The sequence below is a fragment of the Aphidius gifuensis genome, linkage group LG3 (assembly GCF_014905175.1).
Source record: "Aphidius gifuensis isolate YNYX2018 linkage group LG3, ASM1490517v1, whole genome shotgun sequence".
NCBI lineage: Eukaryota > Metazoa > Arthropoda > Insecta > Hymenoptera > Braconidae > Aphidius > Aphidius gifuensis.
In genome coordinates, this window is record NC_057790.1 from 25,909,236 (window position 1) to 25,925,585 (window position 16,350).

The following is a 16,350-nucleotide window of genomic DNA, read 5'->3' on the forward strand; positions in this document are numbered from 1 at the left end:
CATAAGCATTTAACATTTTTTTTTTTTTTTTTTTTCAGGGAATTTAAAAAAAATTTAGTACAATTGTTTTTATGTATAAAAAAAAAATATTCAATTAATTTTTTTTGCTTGTTTAATTGATGATTTGTAAAAGAATTATCATTTTTTTTTTTTTATATATTAATAATAAAATAATAGCAGTATTTATAATATTTATATATTATAATAATGATAATAAAATAATTAATAATAATTATCTCATAATTAAATTAATAATAATACAATTTAATATTCTACTTACAATTTTTTTTTTTTTTAAATACTAAAGTACATCAGATAAATTCGCCTTCATTAATTCTAAATTATTTTTATTTTTTTTTTTTCATTATCTTTGTACATTAATTAAATAAAATATTGGATAAATTATATTGTTGTTTTGTTAAATAAATGATTTTAAAAACAAAAAAAAAAAAACAAAAATAATTATGTAAATAAAAAAAATTTCAATAAATTTATCCAATTTTTATATATTAAATTATTGATTTTTTTATAAATTAATTATTAAAAAAATTAATTATTTTAATTGTATTTTGACCATCTACCAAATGGGCCCCTTTCACGTTTACATCGTTTCGAAGGTGGTCCTTGTGATCTTGGTGAACTTGAACTTCTTAATCTTCTATTACTAGCAACAGTTACAGAAAGTATATTATGATCAATATCAACTTGTTCATCAATTTTCATGACTCTAACAACTGGTTGAAATTCAATACTTGAACGTCTTTGACGTATTTCTCTTGTTGGTGTATTAACTCTTTCATTACAATCAATATCATTATCAATTGTATCTTTTTTATCATAATTTTCATTATCATAATCAATTTTATTTTTATTACGTTGTTTTTTATTACGATTTTTATTTATTATTTGCTTTTTATTATTATAATTTAATTCAGATGAATTATTTTTATTATCACTTGTACTATCTGATGATGATAAGGTATCATGACCATTTGTTTTTGCTGTTGTTGTTGTTGTTTCACGTTGTTTTGTTTTGATATTTGTTGTATAATTTTTACGTGATATTATTGTTGATTTTTTTCTAAATAAATTACTTTCTGAATGTGTGGTATTATCTTCTAATGACGATGATGATGGTGATGAGGATGATGATGGTTTAACATCATTATCTTTATTATTTTTTTGTGATGATGATTCTGATGATGCTGATGATGTTTCTGATGATGATGTTGCTGATGTTGCTGATGATGATGTAGTACTTGTTGTTGATTTATTATTTGTTAATTTTTTTCCAGTTGTAATATCTTTTCTAAATAAATTATCATGATTATTATCAATTAAATTATTTGACGTTTGACAATCATTTATCGTAACGTCATTTGTTAATTTACATAATTTTTTATCAATATTATCATTAACTGTTATTTTATCACATATTATTTTACCATTATGAATTTTATTATCAATATTATTATCATTGTTATGATCATCATTATAAAATTGATTATAATCTTCATCATCATCATCATCATCAGCAGCATTAATATTATTAGTAGTATTATTTTGATTTTTAGTTGGTAAATTTTCACGTTCTGAATCAACATCCGGTTGTGATAATTCTTTTTCTTGTTTAATAATATGTAATTTTTTACGTATTTTATTACCAGGCCAACCAGTACGATTTTTTCTACGTTTACGACGTTTTAATGGTGATGATGATGATGATTCAGTGATAGTTTCACCACATTCAGAACTAGCACATGATGAATTTTCAAAACCATTAATATGTTGATGACAATTTTCTAATAAATCAAGTAAATTATCTGGTGGACCAGATGATTTTATATTATTTATTTCATAATCATTATTTAATGCTGTTATTGTTTCTGGTTCGAATGAATCATTTGGTGGTATTTCAGCATTTAACATTTCATCAATATTTTTAACAATTTGACAAAGTTCCAGATCTGTACTTGATTTATCTAATTTTAATGAGTTTGTTAGGAATTTCATGTCGACATCAATATCATTGTTTGAATTTAAATTATTATTTGTTGATGGCTGTTGTTGATTTGACGTTGTCGTCGTTGTCGTTGACCCCGTCGTCGTGGTGGTGGCTGTTGATGTTTGTTGTTCTTGTTGCTGCTGTTGTTGTTGTTCTCTTTTACGTATTAATGTTGACATTATTGCAAGTGTTGATGCATGACAACGTGGACTTTTACGTGGTAATCTAACAAAACCATTTAATTTATTTTTTTTTTTAGTTTCATTATTTTTTTGACAAATAGCACGTAAATGTTCATGAAAATTTTCAATTTCATATGGTAACATAAATGGTTTTCTATCATCACAATCACTAAAATAATGCCAATATTCAGAACCATCATCTTGACGTTGATATGTTTGATACCATGGTTCAGATTTTGGTATTATTTCAAATGAAAAATTCATTTTTTCAATTTTAGCTGATGGTTTTGATGGATATAATATTTCAATATTATTATCATCATCAATATTATTTAATAATTTATTATTATCACTAATATTATCAACTTTTTCTTTGGTAGATATATTAACATCATTATTTTTATCATTATTAAAATTTTCACGTAATTTTTTATCAGCAATTTGTCCTTGAAATCTAAGACGACTACCAGTTGTTTCAAATTTATAATAATCTGTATTTTCACGTATAAATACTTCAGCTTGTGTTCTTCTTCTTTTTTTAGCTCTACTTGATGAATCATCATGTGAATCATCATCAATTGGTTCTTGTTTTATTGGTGATGATATGACAATTGAACTTGATGATTTATCATCAGTTAAATCACTAGATGTTTCTTTTGGTAATACACTTGATTGATCATCATCATTATCAGCATCATCACCACTAGATTCATCTCTTCTTGCATCACCAAACATAAATGATTCAGCTTCATCACTTAATAATGATAATTCTGATTTTCTAACACGTTTAAAACGTACGACAACTGGTTTTTCACTTGATGCATCATTATTATCATTATTTAATTTTTGTACTTTATCATCTTGTTGTTTATTAATATCTTTATCAACATGTTTATTTTCAGTTGGTAGTTTAATTGTTTGACTATTTGTACACTGAGCATTACTACGTAATTTACTGCCCAATACTTCAACTTTATAATATGAACGATTTTCATTTAATAAACGTTCTTCAATTGATAATCTTTGACGTGATCTTGATGAACGTATTGAACGTCTATTAAATTTATTTTTATTTATTTTACTATTATCATTGCTATCAACATCATCTTTTTTTAAAACTTCTGATAATTTTGTATTACTATTATTACTATTTAATTTTATATTTTTATCATCAGTATTATTTATTAATTCATTATCTAATTTTGAATTATCTAATTTATTATTAATTGTATCAATTTTTAATGGAAGGCTATTATTATTTGTTATGGATTTTTGTGTTATTATTAATGATTTTTTTTCTTTTGGCAATAATTTATTATCAATATCTGATGAAGCAACAAGTCTTGTATTACATTTATCATTAATTTTTAATTCATTTTCAGATTGATTTTTTATTTTTTCTTTATCTTTATTATTATTATTATTACGTTCTTCCCATTTTGTTAATGATGGTGATGATTTTTTTTGATTATTACAACGTAATTCTTTTGTTTTTAATCTAACATCATCATTTAATTCAGTTAATGGTATTTTTTCATCAATTTTATCTTCATTTTTTGATGATTCTTTTTTATTATTTTGTTGTTGTTGTTCATCAATATGATTATGATCATCTTTTACTTCTTCTTTTTCTTGTTCTTCATGTTCTTGATCTTCATTATCATCATCACTTTTATTGTCATCTTCTTCAATCCATATTGTTCCTTTTGAACGTTTTTTAATAGTATAACCATCAAGATTTTCAAAAAACTTGTCACTTTTATTATCACTCTCATGCCATGGACTACCTTTTGATCTTAATAAATGTCCACTTTCATGCTTGGCACGTGTACGTAAATTATGTGATGAGCTTAATTTTAAATTAAGCCTACGTCTTGCACCATTACATTGTACCATTTTTAATTCATCAACATTAAAATTTGATAACTCATCATCAACAACAACTGGTGGTGGTGTTGTTGTTGCTTCAACTTTATCAATAACATCATTACCATTTGTAAATATATTTTGCCTGTAAAAAAATAAAACAATAAACAACAAAAAACAATAATAAATTACAACAAATTATAAATTAAATATTTAATTTACTAACCCATCATCTGGTTTATAAGGTTTAAGAAATGCTTCAACACTTGCACCAGATTCAATTAATGTATCAAGTGATAAAAAATTATCACTATTTTTAACAAATGCAAGATGTTTATCACTTTGTACATGTTTTGTTAAATCCTTGTAATCAACACGACATATTTCACAATAACCCGAGACCAATTGTTCAGATCTACGGGTTCTTGTTGCCGTTGCACGTGGTCTACGTGTCATTTCACCTTTTATATCACTTTTATTAATTTTAATTTGTTTATCTTCTTGTTTTTTTTTTCTATCAAATGGACAACTTCCAAAATCACCATCAAAATTAATTGTCGGCCATACAGGTAATTCCAAAAAAACTGGTCTTGTTTCTCTGTTTAAACAAAAAAATAAAAAAAAAAAAAAAAAAATAAACACTTTTTCTTATATATCAAATTTAATAAACAAACTTTGTATTTTTTTTGTTGTTGTTTTTTTTTTTTTTTTGTTTAAATTTCATACCTTTTAAATGATTCAAATTTAATATATGGTTTTTTAAAGTCTTTAACTTTTAAATCTTTATCAGTACCACTTTTATTATTATTATTAACAACACACTTATTAATATTACCACTTTCTTTTAGTGATATATATATTTTATCAAGCCAATTTTGTAATTTGTCTGTTGTCCAGATTGGTATACCCCAATTTAATGCGTTATCAAGAGGATCCACTGAACACTTTTGTGGCTGTATCAGTGCACGTTCCAACATTGCATCCGCTCGCGATTTCTATTTTGTTTTTTTTTTTTTTTTTTAAATTAAAAAACAAACAAATATAATTATAAAATATTTTATAGATTGATAGGGTTTAGGATGATAATTTGAGGGTTGTTATACTTACAGTTCTCTGGCCAGTTTGACCCCGTGTATTGGTGGAATTTGAGAGGGGACATTCACCGTCCAAGGACGGTGTTGTTGGCGTTCTTGTTGGCGTTTGGGGCTCTATACTTCTCAGTGAGGGAGGTCCCCCGCTCCCTCCACTGGTATAAGCCCATTTTCGTTTATCTGTTTGTTGTTCAGTTTTATTATCAACTCTATCACTTACAACAAGTGTTACACTTTTAACTAAAAATACCTCAACAATCTGTAACATAAATATATTTTATTTATTATTTTAATAATTTTATAAACAATAAACAATAACAATCATTTTAATGTTTACAAAAACAAGTTAGAAAATTTATGTTTTTTTTTGGAGTAAAAAATACAAACAAAGCAAACTTTGATAATTAAATATATATTTTTTTTTTTTCATTTTATTGTTAATAAAATTGTTAAATAACTTTCCACTGACTCACAAAATAATCATTGTTAAACACGATAAAAAAAAAAAAAAAAAACAAGATAAAATTCACAAAAATATGTTTGAAAAAAAAAAAAAAAAAAAAAAAAACTTTTTAATATTATTTTTTTTTATTTAACTAAAAAATTTTTTAAAAATTAATTTTCTAGCCGACGCCTCAACCCACAAGCATCATAATTTGCTCTCTCTAACCCTCCAAAAAAAAAAAAAAAGGAAAAAAAAAAAATAATATATATTCACACACAAAAACATATTCAGCAAAATAAAATTCACCATAAGAAAAAATACATAAAAAAAAAAATGTTTGTTTTCATTTATTTCTATAACGAAATATTACCTAATTAAATTGATTCACCAAATTAATAATGAGTTTATAATTATCCACAGGAATGTATAAATTAATTAACAAACATATATAAAACAATTATAATAAATAAATATATAGAAAATAAAAAAAAATACACAGAGAGACAATTTCATTGAGCTGTCACGCACAAAATGGCCATTTGCCGTTAACAGCTTGATACTTGTTCCAACTGGCGGCGCTTTATTTGATTAAAAATAATTATTAAATAATATTTAATCAAAAATTAACAATTACCAATAAATACCTAATATAATTATCAACTTTTTATTATAGTTTATAAAGACACCATAGATAACACACGTCTAATAAACTTTCCCCGATAGCCAGCGGCGTACACTTTGCGTTCACGTTGAGGTCACGCCGTGCATGCATTATCGTGCCTTCATAGTGTATGCAGAGTGTATTCGTAAAATGTACGGCAGATGGAGCAGACACCATGCAAGCCATACGAGCTGCATTAGTGGATCACGTAGTGCCTTGACCGTGTACTTCCTTCGCGAAGTAAAAATTTAGATAAAACATTGGAAAATGTTTTGGTTTGATTAATTCCTGACCGATTTACCAAAATTATTTTATTATTCTATTTTGGCAAATGTCTATGGAAATAATGTAAATTTGCAAAAAAATTTTTTTTCGATTTTATTATTTGCCGATAGCATTTAAATTAATTCGTAGACTAGATAATTTTTACAGCATTATTTTCTAGTTTAAAAAAAAATTATTAAGTCACATGTTTGTAAAAGTAATCTGAGCTACGAATTAATTTATTTGGAAACATTCTTTCCTAAGATACATTTGCCATAATGAATTAATAAGAATTATTTGCCACTCTAAATTATTTTTACAGCCATTTGACCAAATAATTTTCTTTTAAACTAGAAAATAATGCTGTAAAAATATTCTAGTCTACGGAGTAATTTATTTGGCAATTCCGTAGCTACATCATTTTCTTAGCTTCTGCTTTTCCTTGGGATTTTTGTTGTTAAAAAATAAATTTACATGTATTTTATTTATAAAAAAAATTAAAAAAGGGCCAAGGAAAAGCAGTAGCTAAGGAAAAGATGTAGCTAAGGAATTAATGTGACTAAGGAATAATTTCATTGAAACATAATTCTTTGGTCACCTTAATTCCTTAGCTACATCTTTTCCTTAGCTACTGCTTTTCCTTGGACATTTGTATTTTTAAAAAATAAATTTACATGTATTTTATTTATAAAGAAAAATAAAAAAGGTCCAAGGAAAAGCAGTGAAGTAGAAAAAGATGTAATTATGAATTAATGTGACTAATGAATTATTTCCTTGAAATATAATTCTTTGGCAACATTAATTCCTTAGCTACATCTTTTCCTTAGCTACTGCTTTTCCTTGGACATTTGTATTTTTAAAAAATAAATTTACATGTATTTTATCTATAAAATAAATAAAAAATGTCCAAGGAAAAGCAGTAGCTAAAGAAAAGATGTAGCTAAGGAATTAAGGTAACCAAAGAATTATGTTTCAATGAAATTATTCCTTAGTCACATTAATTCCTTAGCTACATCTTTTCCTGAGCTACTGCTTTTTCTTGGACATTTGTATTTTTAAAAAATAAATTTACATGTATTTTATTTATGAAAAAAAATTAAAAAGGTCCAAGGAAAAGCAGTAGCTAAGGAAAAGATGTAGCTAAGGAATTAATGTGACTAAGGAATTAATGTTGCCAAAGAATTATATTTCAAGGAAATAATTCATTAGTCACATTAATTCCTTAGCTACATCTTTTCCTTAGCTACTGCTTTTCCTTGGACCTTTTTTATTTTTTTTTATAAATAAAATACATGTAAGTTTATTTTTTAAAAATACAATCGTCCAAGGAAAAACAGTCGCTAAGGAAAAGATGTAGCTAAGGAATTAATGTGACTAAGAAATTAATGTTGCCAAAGAATTATATTTCAAGGAAATAATTCATTAGTCACATTAATTCAAAGTTGAATTTTATTAGTGCTTTTCCTTGGACCTTTTTTATTTATTTTATAAATAAAATACATGTAAATTTATTTTTTAAAAATACAAATGTCCAAGGAAAAGCAGTAGCTAAGGAAAAGATGTAGCTAAGGAATTAATGTGACTAAGGAATAATTTCATTGAAACATAATTCTTTGGTCATTTTATTTTATTCCTTTCAGCTACTGCTTTTCTTGGACATTTGTATTTTTAAAAATGAATTTACATGTATTTTATTTATAAAGAAAAATAAAAAGGTCAGGAAAGAAAAGCAGTAGCTATGAGGTAGCTAGGAATTAATGTTGCCAAAGAATTATATTTCAAGGAAATAATTCATTAAACATTATTTGCTTTTATATTTTTATTATTGCTTTTCCTTATTTGTATTTTAAAAATAAATTTACATGTATTTTATCTATAAAATAAAAAAAATGTCCAAGAAAAGCAGTAGCTAAAGAAAGATGTAGCTAAGGAATTAAGGTAAAAAAGAATTATGTTTCAATGAATTATTCTTAGTCAATATTAACTTAGCTACATCTTTTCTGAGCTACTGCTTTTTCTTGGACATTTGTATTTTAAAAATAAATTTACATGTATTTTATTTTAAAAAAAATTAAAAGGTCCAAAAGCAGTAGCTATGAAAGATGTAGCTAAGGAATTAATGTGACTAAGGAATTAATGTTGCCAAAGAATTATATTTCAAGGAAATAATTCATTACATATTATATTTTATATCTAGCTACTGCTTTTCCATTTGTATTTTTAAAAATAAATTTACATGTATTTTATCTATAAAATAAATAAAAAATGTCCAAGGAAAAGCAGTAGCAAAGAAAAGATGTAGCTATAGGTTAGGCAACCTGTTAATTTCAGTCAATGAAATTACCTTAGCTACATCTTTCCTGAGCTTGCTTTTCTTGGACATTTGTATTTTAAAATAAATTTACATGTATTTTATTTATGAAAAAATAAAAAAGGTCAAGGAAAAGCAGTAGCTAAGGAAAAGATGTAGCTATGAATTAATGTGACTAAGGAAATTAATGTTGCCAAAGAATTATATTTGAAATAATTCATTAGTCATTATTTCTTAGCTACATTTTAGCTACTGTTTTTCCTTGGACCTTTTTATTTTTTTATAAATAAAATACATGTAAGTTTATTTTTAAAAATACAATCGTCCAAGGAAAACAGCAGTCTAAGGAAAAGATGTAGCTAAGAATTAATGTGACTAAGAAATTAATGTTGCCAAAAGAATATATTTCAAGGAAATATTATTAGTCACATTAATTTGTTGTTATATTTTTCCTTACTGCTTTTCCTTGGACATTATTTATTTATTTTATAAATAAAATACATGTAAATTTATTTTTTAAAAATACAAATGTCCAAGGAAAAGATGTAGCTAAGGAAAAGATGTAGCTAAGGAATTAATGTGACTAAGGAATAATTTCATTGAAACATTTCGTCACCTATTTTATTCTTAGCTATCTTTTTCTTACTGCTTTTCCTTACATTTGTATTTTTAAAAAATGAATTTACATGTATTTTATTTATAAAGAAAAATAAAAAAGGTCCAAGGAAAAGCAGTAGCTAAGGAAAAGATGTAGCTAAGGAATTAATGTTGCCAAAGAATTATATTTCAAGGAAATAATTCATTAGTCACATTAATTCCTTAGCTATCTTTTCTTATTACCGCTTTTCCTTGGACATTTGTATTTTTAAAAATAAATTTACATGTATTTTATCTATAAAATAAATAAAATGTCCATGAAAAGCAGCAGTAAAGAAAAGATGTAGCTAAGGAATTAAGGTAACCAAAGAATTATGTTTCAATGAATATTCTTAGTCATATTCCTTAGCTATCTTTTTCCTGAGCTACTGCTTTTCTTGGACATTTGTATTTTTAAAAATAAATTTACATGTATTTTATTTATGAAAAAAATTAAAAGGTCCAGGAAAAGCAGTAGCTAGGAAAAGATGTAGCTAAGGAATTAATGACTAAGGAATTAATGTTGCAAAGAATTATATTTCAAGGAAATAATTCATTAGTACTTTTAGTTGGTTATCTTAGTTACTGCTTTCCTTGGACATTTGTATTTTTAAAAAATAAATTTACATGTATTTTATCTAAAATAAATAAAAATGTCCATGAAAAGCAGTAGCAAAAAGAAAAGATGTAGCTAGGAATTAAGGTAACCAAAGAATTATGTTTCAATGAAATTATTCTTAGTCATTATTATTTTATATTACATCTTTTTCTGACATTTTATTTTTTTTTAAAATTTACATGTATTTTATTTATGAAAAAAATTAAAAAGGTCCAAGGAAAAGCAGTAGCTAAAGAAAAGATGTACTAAGGAATTAATGACTAAGGAATTAATGTTGTGTTAATTTCATTCATTAGTCACATTAATTCCTTAGCTACTTTTTTTAGCTACTGCTTTTCCTTGGACCTTTTTATTTTTTTATAAATAAAATACATGTAAGTTTATTTTAAAAATACAATCGTCCAGAGAAAACAGTCGCATAAGAAAAGATGTAGCTAAGGAATTAATGACTAAGAAATAATGTTGCCAAAATTATATTTCAAGAAATAATTCATTAGTCACATTCCTTAGCTACATCTTTTCAGCTACTGCTTTTCCTGGACATTATTTATTTATTTTATAAATAAAATACATGTAAATTTATTTTTAAAATACAAATGTCCAAGGAAAGATGTAGCTAGGAAAGATAGCTAAGGAATTAATGTGACTAAGGAATACTTCATTGAAACATAATTTTGTTACCTTAATTCCTTAGCTACATCTTTTCCTTAGCTACTGCTTTTCCTTGGACATTTTTTATTTATTTTATAGATAAAATACATGTAAATTTATTTTTTAAAAATACAAATGTCCAAGGAAAAGCAGTATCCAAGGAAAAGCAGTAGCTAAGGAAAAGATGTAGCTAAGAAATTAATGTGACTAATGAATTATTTCCTTGAAATATAATTCTTTATAACATTGATTCCTTAATATTATTATTTTTTTTTATACTGCTTTTCCTTGGACATTTGTATTTTTAAAAAATAAATTTACATGTATTTTATTTATAAAGAAAAATAAAAAAGGTCCAAGGAAAAGCAGTAGCTAAGGAAAAGATGTAGCTAAGGAATTAATGTGACTAATGAATTATTTCCTTGAAATATAATTCTTTGGCAACATTAATTCCTTAGTCACATTAATTCCTTAGCTACATTTCTTAGTACTCGCTTTTCCTTGGACATTTGTATTTTAAAAATAATTTACATGTATTTTATTTATAAAGAAAAATAAAAGGTCAAGAAAAGCAGTAGTTAAGAAAAGATGTGCTATGAATTATTGTGACTAATGAATTATTTTGAAAATATACTTTGGCAAACATTGATTCTTGTCACATTATTAATTTTTAGTTAAGTCTCTGCTATTGTGCACATTATTATTTTTTTAAAATAAATTTACATGTATTTTATTTATAAAGTGGTTCAAAAGTTAGTAGTTGGAAAAGTGAAGCTATGAATTAATGTGACTATGAATTATTCCTGAAATATAATTTTGAAATAATTCCTTAGCCATCTTTTCATAGCTACCTTTTCTTGGACCTTTTTATTTTTTTATAAATAAAATACATAATTTTATTTTAAAAAATACAATGTCCAAGGAAAACAGTCGCTAAGTGAAAAGATGTTATGAATTAATGACTAAGAAATTAATGTTGCCAAAGAATATATTTCTTAGGCCAATTCATTAGTCATATATCTCCTTAGCTACATCTTTTAGCTATTGGGACATTATTTATTATTTTATATAAAATATTATGTAAATTCTTTTTTTAAATACAAACCCAGGAAAGATGTAGTTGGTCCAAGGAAAGATGTAGCTAAGAAAAATGTAACTAGGAATTAATGTGACTAAGAAATAATTTCATTGAAACATAATTCTTTGGTCACCTTAATTCCTTAGCTACATCTTTTCCTTAGCTACTGCTTTTCCTTGGACATTTTTTATTTATTTTATAGATAAAATACATGTAAATTTATTTTTTAAAAATACAAATGTCCAAGGAAAAGCAATATCCAAGGAAAGCAGTAGCTAGGAAAGATGTAACTAAGGAATTAATGTGACTAATGATTATTTCCTTGAAATATAATTCTTTGGCAACATTGATTCCTTAGTCTGATAATTCATAGCTACATCTTTTCCTTAGCTACTGCTTTTCCTTGGACATTTTTTTTTTTAAAAAATAAACTTACATGTATTTTATTTATAACTCAGAAGAAAAAAGATCCAAAAAAAAGCAGTAGCTAAGGAAAAGATGTAGCTAAGGAATTAATGTGACTAATGAATTATTTCCTTGAAATATAATTCTTTGGCAACATTGATTCCTTAGTCACATTAATTCCTTAGCTACATCTTTTCCTTAGCTACTGCTTTTCCTTGGACATTTGTATTTTTAAAAAATAAATTTACATGTATTTTATTTATAAAGAAAAATAAAAAAGGTCAAAAAAGCAGTATAAGAAAAAGATAACAACTAAAATTAATGTGACTAATGAATTATTTCCTTGAAATATAATTCTTTGGCAACATTGATTCCTTAGTCACATTAATTCATAGCTACATCTTTTCATAGCTACTGCTTTTCCTTGGACATTTGTATTTTAAAAATAAATTTACATGTATTTTATTTATAAAGAAAAATAAAAAGGTCAAAGAAAGCAGTAACTAGAAAAAGATAGCAACTAATGTGACTAATAATTATTTCCTTGAGAAATATAATTCTTTAACAACATTAATCCTGCTTCATCTTTTCCTTAGCTACTGCTTTTCGGACCTTTTTTATTTTCTTTATAAATAAAATACATAAATTCATTTTTAAAATACAAATGTCAAGGAAAAGCAGTAGCTAAGGAAAAATGTAACAAAAAATAATGACTAAGGAATTAATGTTGCCAAAGAATTATATTTCAAGGAAATAATTCATTAGTCACATTGATTCCTTAGCTACATCTTTTCTTTAGCTACTGCTTTTCCTTGGACATTTTTATTTATTAAATAAATAATATAGATGTAAATTTATTTTTTAATAATACAAATGTCCAAGGAAAAGCAGTATAGAATAGATAAGATGAATGACTTTGATAAATAATATTATTTTTGATTTAGATCAATATGATTTTATTATTCCTAAATTAAAGAAAAAAAATATTGTTCGACTCAAAAATTGTTTTTGTTAAATAATAATTTAATCAATTAAAGTTTTCTTTTGCCTGCATTTAATACCCTTTTTTTATTATTGTTATTAATATTATTGTTTTTTAAATCTATTTCAAAAGTTATTAAAAAATTACTTGCATTGAAAGCACGGTGAATACACTATGCTCATTGATGTGTATTGTAAATGCCTGCGCTTCGTGTACACGCCGTGGACGCAGCGTGCAGTCAGATAGAGAATTTATAGACGTGACACAAAGTCAGCAATACTGACTACACGGTGTGTGCACGATGGCTACATTCAGTGCATGCACTGGCGTGTACAATAGTGCCTGCACCTTTGGCTATCGGGGTTGTTTTTTTTTTTTTGGCTTTATTTTTTTTTTCAACTAGTTTCGGCCGTTGTCTCAAGATGTCGTCGTTAATAACCCCCCTGTCCTCCCCCCACGGAGTTTATTATAATATTTTGTAAGAGACAGTGATCTCACAAATACAATGATTTTATTAATGTAACAATGTAAATATACAATGTATGTATTAACAGCTGTAACTCATACTTTTATAAATATTACTTTTTTTTTTTTTATTTTTCAACACAATTTCTTCCTGGTTGTTATATGAACTTGTTGATGTTGAAAAATTTATACTATTATTATTGTTAATAGCATTATTATGGAAAAATAAACAAAATAAAAAATAAATGACATTTTGTGCATTGAGTAATCATGTAAAAGTTAAATAGAACGGTGTAAAATTAGACCTCTACTTTTATTTATTTATAAATAGCAAAAAAACACTATAATCTAGATTTTTTTTTTAACAAAAATAAAACTATATTATTGTTAATTAATTGAAGAATAATTAGCTGTTAATTTAAACGACATTATTGCAAAATTTTTCATGTTTAATTTGATAGAAAAAAAAAAAAAAAAATGAGTAACAAATAATTTGGCGGGAAAAAATGAATTTTTATTGTTTTTATTACTCAATGTTTAAACAATTAATTATTATTATTATTTTTTTAATTAATTTTTTTTATATATAATTATTGTTTATACAACTTACCCCACCAAAATTTTTAATTTTATTTTCTAGCTTGTTTGATAATCCATGATTTTTAACATCTAAATAAAAACTTTTTTTTAATAATGGTTTGTCACCTTTTGTCAAACGAATATCTGTAAATAAAAAAATTAATTAATTATTTAAAATAACAATAATAATATTAATTAATTAATTTTATATTTTTTTTAAATATCAAGTGTGTATATATTTTTTTTTTTTTGTTTTTAATAATATAAATATGATTATGACGTACGAGAATTACGTTCTCTTGTTGAATCTTTTGACAAGGCTTTTTTATCCTTTAATTGTTGAATTTTTGATGGCGATACCATTCCTAATTGATAAACTTTCTATGGTTAAATTTAATTAACTTATTATTAATATTTTTTGATGCTGCATCACTTTCCATTCTCAAGTGTTGGTTTTATGATCAAAGTCGATCTAACAAATGTGATATTTTTTTTCCTCACTTATTTTACACACACAAATATCAACTTTTTTTTTCCTCTCTCTCTCTCTCACACACACTCTCTTCTCTCTCTTTCGTGACCGGATTTGATGATATTATGCCAATATTTATTATTTAAAGATACATTTAATACTTTAGTTTATTTTTAATTTTATTAAAAATATGTTTGAATTATTTATTAGCTGCTATTGGCATTTATTTACTTGACAGAAATAATTAAAACTTTGTTACAACCTCGTGAGAGATACAGAGAAAATGTTTTTCAACGTTTTTTTTTTTTTTTTTCTCTTGCTGCTTTTTGGGGGAGAGACGTGAATATAGCGACAACTTACGCGCAAAATAATAAAATTATCGGGTTAGGTTGAGTAAACCTAGCGAATATGTAAATTTTATTTTTTTGATTTCGTGGAGTTCGTACAGTCAACTACAGTGTTTATTTTAAAATTTTTTTTTTTTTTTTATTCAATGAACACTAGGGACTAAGCCCTATGGTTTGTTTATTTAAAAAAAAAATTAAGCGTGCATATCCCCACTGATCCCCACCCCGGCTTCCGTACTAATTTGACATCTTTTTTACCGACCTCAAACATACCACCATTTCCCCTGATTTCCTCCAATATGCCATCTTTTCTCCCTCCTCAATTTTAATCAAAAAAGTTGATTACTTGAGGTACATGTGTAATTTTTTTCTTTTTTTTAACAGCAACGAAGTTCACCATTGTACGACCCCAATCAAATTGAAGAACGTAGAACGACGTACTTTTCAATTCTGAAATAATAGACAATCAAAAATCAAAATATTATATATATATATATATAATCGCAACAAAAAAAAAATTTTAAACTTAAGTTTAAATTGACCCCACCTGGTCAATTTCAGATTTCAGTATTCAAGACATATTTTTTACATCAGGTGGGGTCAAGTTTAAAATTTTTTTTTAACAGTTCTGCCTTAATTACATGCGTCGAAAATATATATTTCTCCGCGATAAAAATACACGGAGAAATGTTTGAAAAAAAAAATTTCACCACAGAGAAATTCTTCCGAAATCAACGACGAGGGGAAATTTTTCCGTCGTTTCTCCGAATCAATTTGGGTAAGGAAACGTTCGGAAATATTTCTCTGCGAAAAAAAACACGCGGAGAAACATTTAAAAAAAATAATTTTACTGCGGAGAAATTCTTCCGAAATCAACGACGAGGAAAAAATTTTTCCACTCATTTCTCCTCATGGGTCAATTTGGGAGGAATTCGGAGTAACCGCGGAGAAATTTGGAGTAATCACGGAGAAATTCGGAGAAATATTTTCCCCAGTGTCCCGTTGATAATTTAATATTTTTAAAATTGATTTAAAAATACGTCTAAATGATTTGGTTTGTGACCGTCTCGAAATCTTGGGAAACAGACTGAGACCTAACGTGAGGGGGTTAGTGACTACCATGTTAAATTCATTTTTTTGTTTTTTTTTAAGGTACATTCTTACCTAGATTTTGGGGGTGTTTAAAAAAAAAAAAATAAAGTTCAAATATAGAGTACAAAAAATATTAGTTTTTAATTTTTCCTACCCTTATTTCTTTAATGTTTAGATGACGCATATTCCAATTACATGC

At 25.4% G+C, this 16,350-nt stretch overlaps 1 protein-coding gene across 1 annotated transcript; it reads right to left on the minus strand.

The window, feature by feature from the left end:
- Positions 1-486: 486 nt before the first annotated feature.
- LOC122851114 (putative histone-lysine N-methyltransferase 1) lies at positions 487-15,029 on the minus strand. The gene is made up of 7 exons (XM_044150162.1): positions 14,525-15,029; positions 14,272-14,384; positions 5,161-5,403; positions 4,780-5,048; positions 4,280-4,651; positions 3,460-4,198; positions 487-3,330 (listed from the first exon to the last, which is right to left on the minus strand). The coding sequence occupies exons 1-7, from the start codon at positions 14,601-14,603 to the stop codon at positions 559-561; spliced, it is 4,587 nt and encodes a 1,528-aa protein (XP_044006097.1). The 5' UTR covers positions 14,604-15,029; the 3' UTR covers positions 487-558.
- Positions 15,030-16,350: the final 1,321 nt, after the last annotated feature.

Excerpts from the sequence above, each read along its gene's own strand:
- LOC122851114 (XM_044150162.1), bottom strand. The coding sequence starts at position 14,603 with ATGGTATCGCCATCAAAAATTCAACAATTAAAGGATAAAAAAGCCTTG. Across the intron at positions 5,049-5,160 it reads GTCAAACTGGCCAGAGAACT|AAATCGCGAGCGGATGCAAT; the intron begins GTAAGTATAACA and ends AAAACAAAATAG. Across the intron at positions 4,199-4,279 it reads CCTTATAAACCAGATGATGG|GCAAAATATATTTACAAATG; the intron begins GTTAGTAAATTA and ends ATTTTTTTACAG.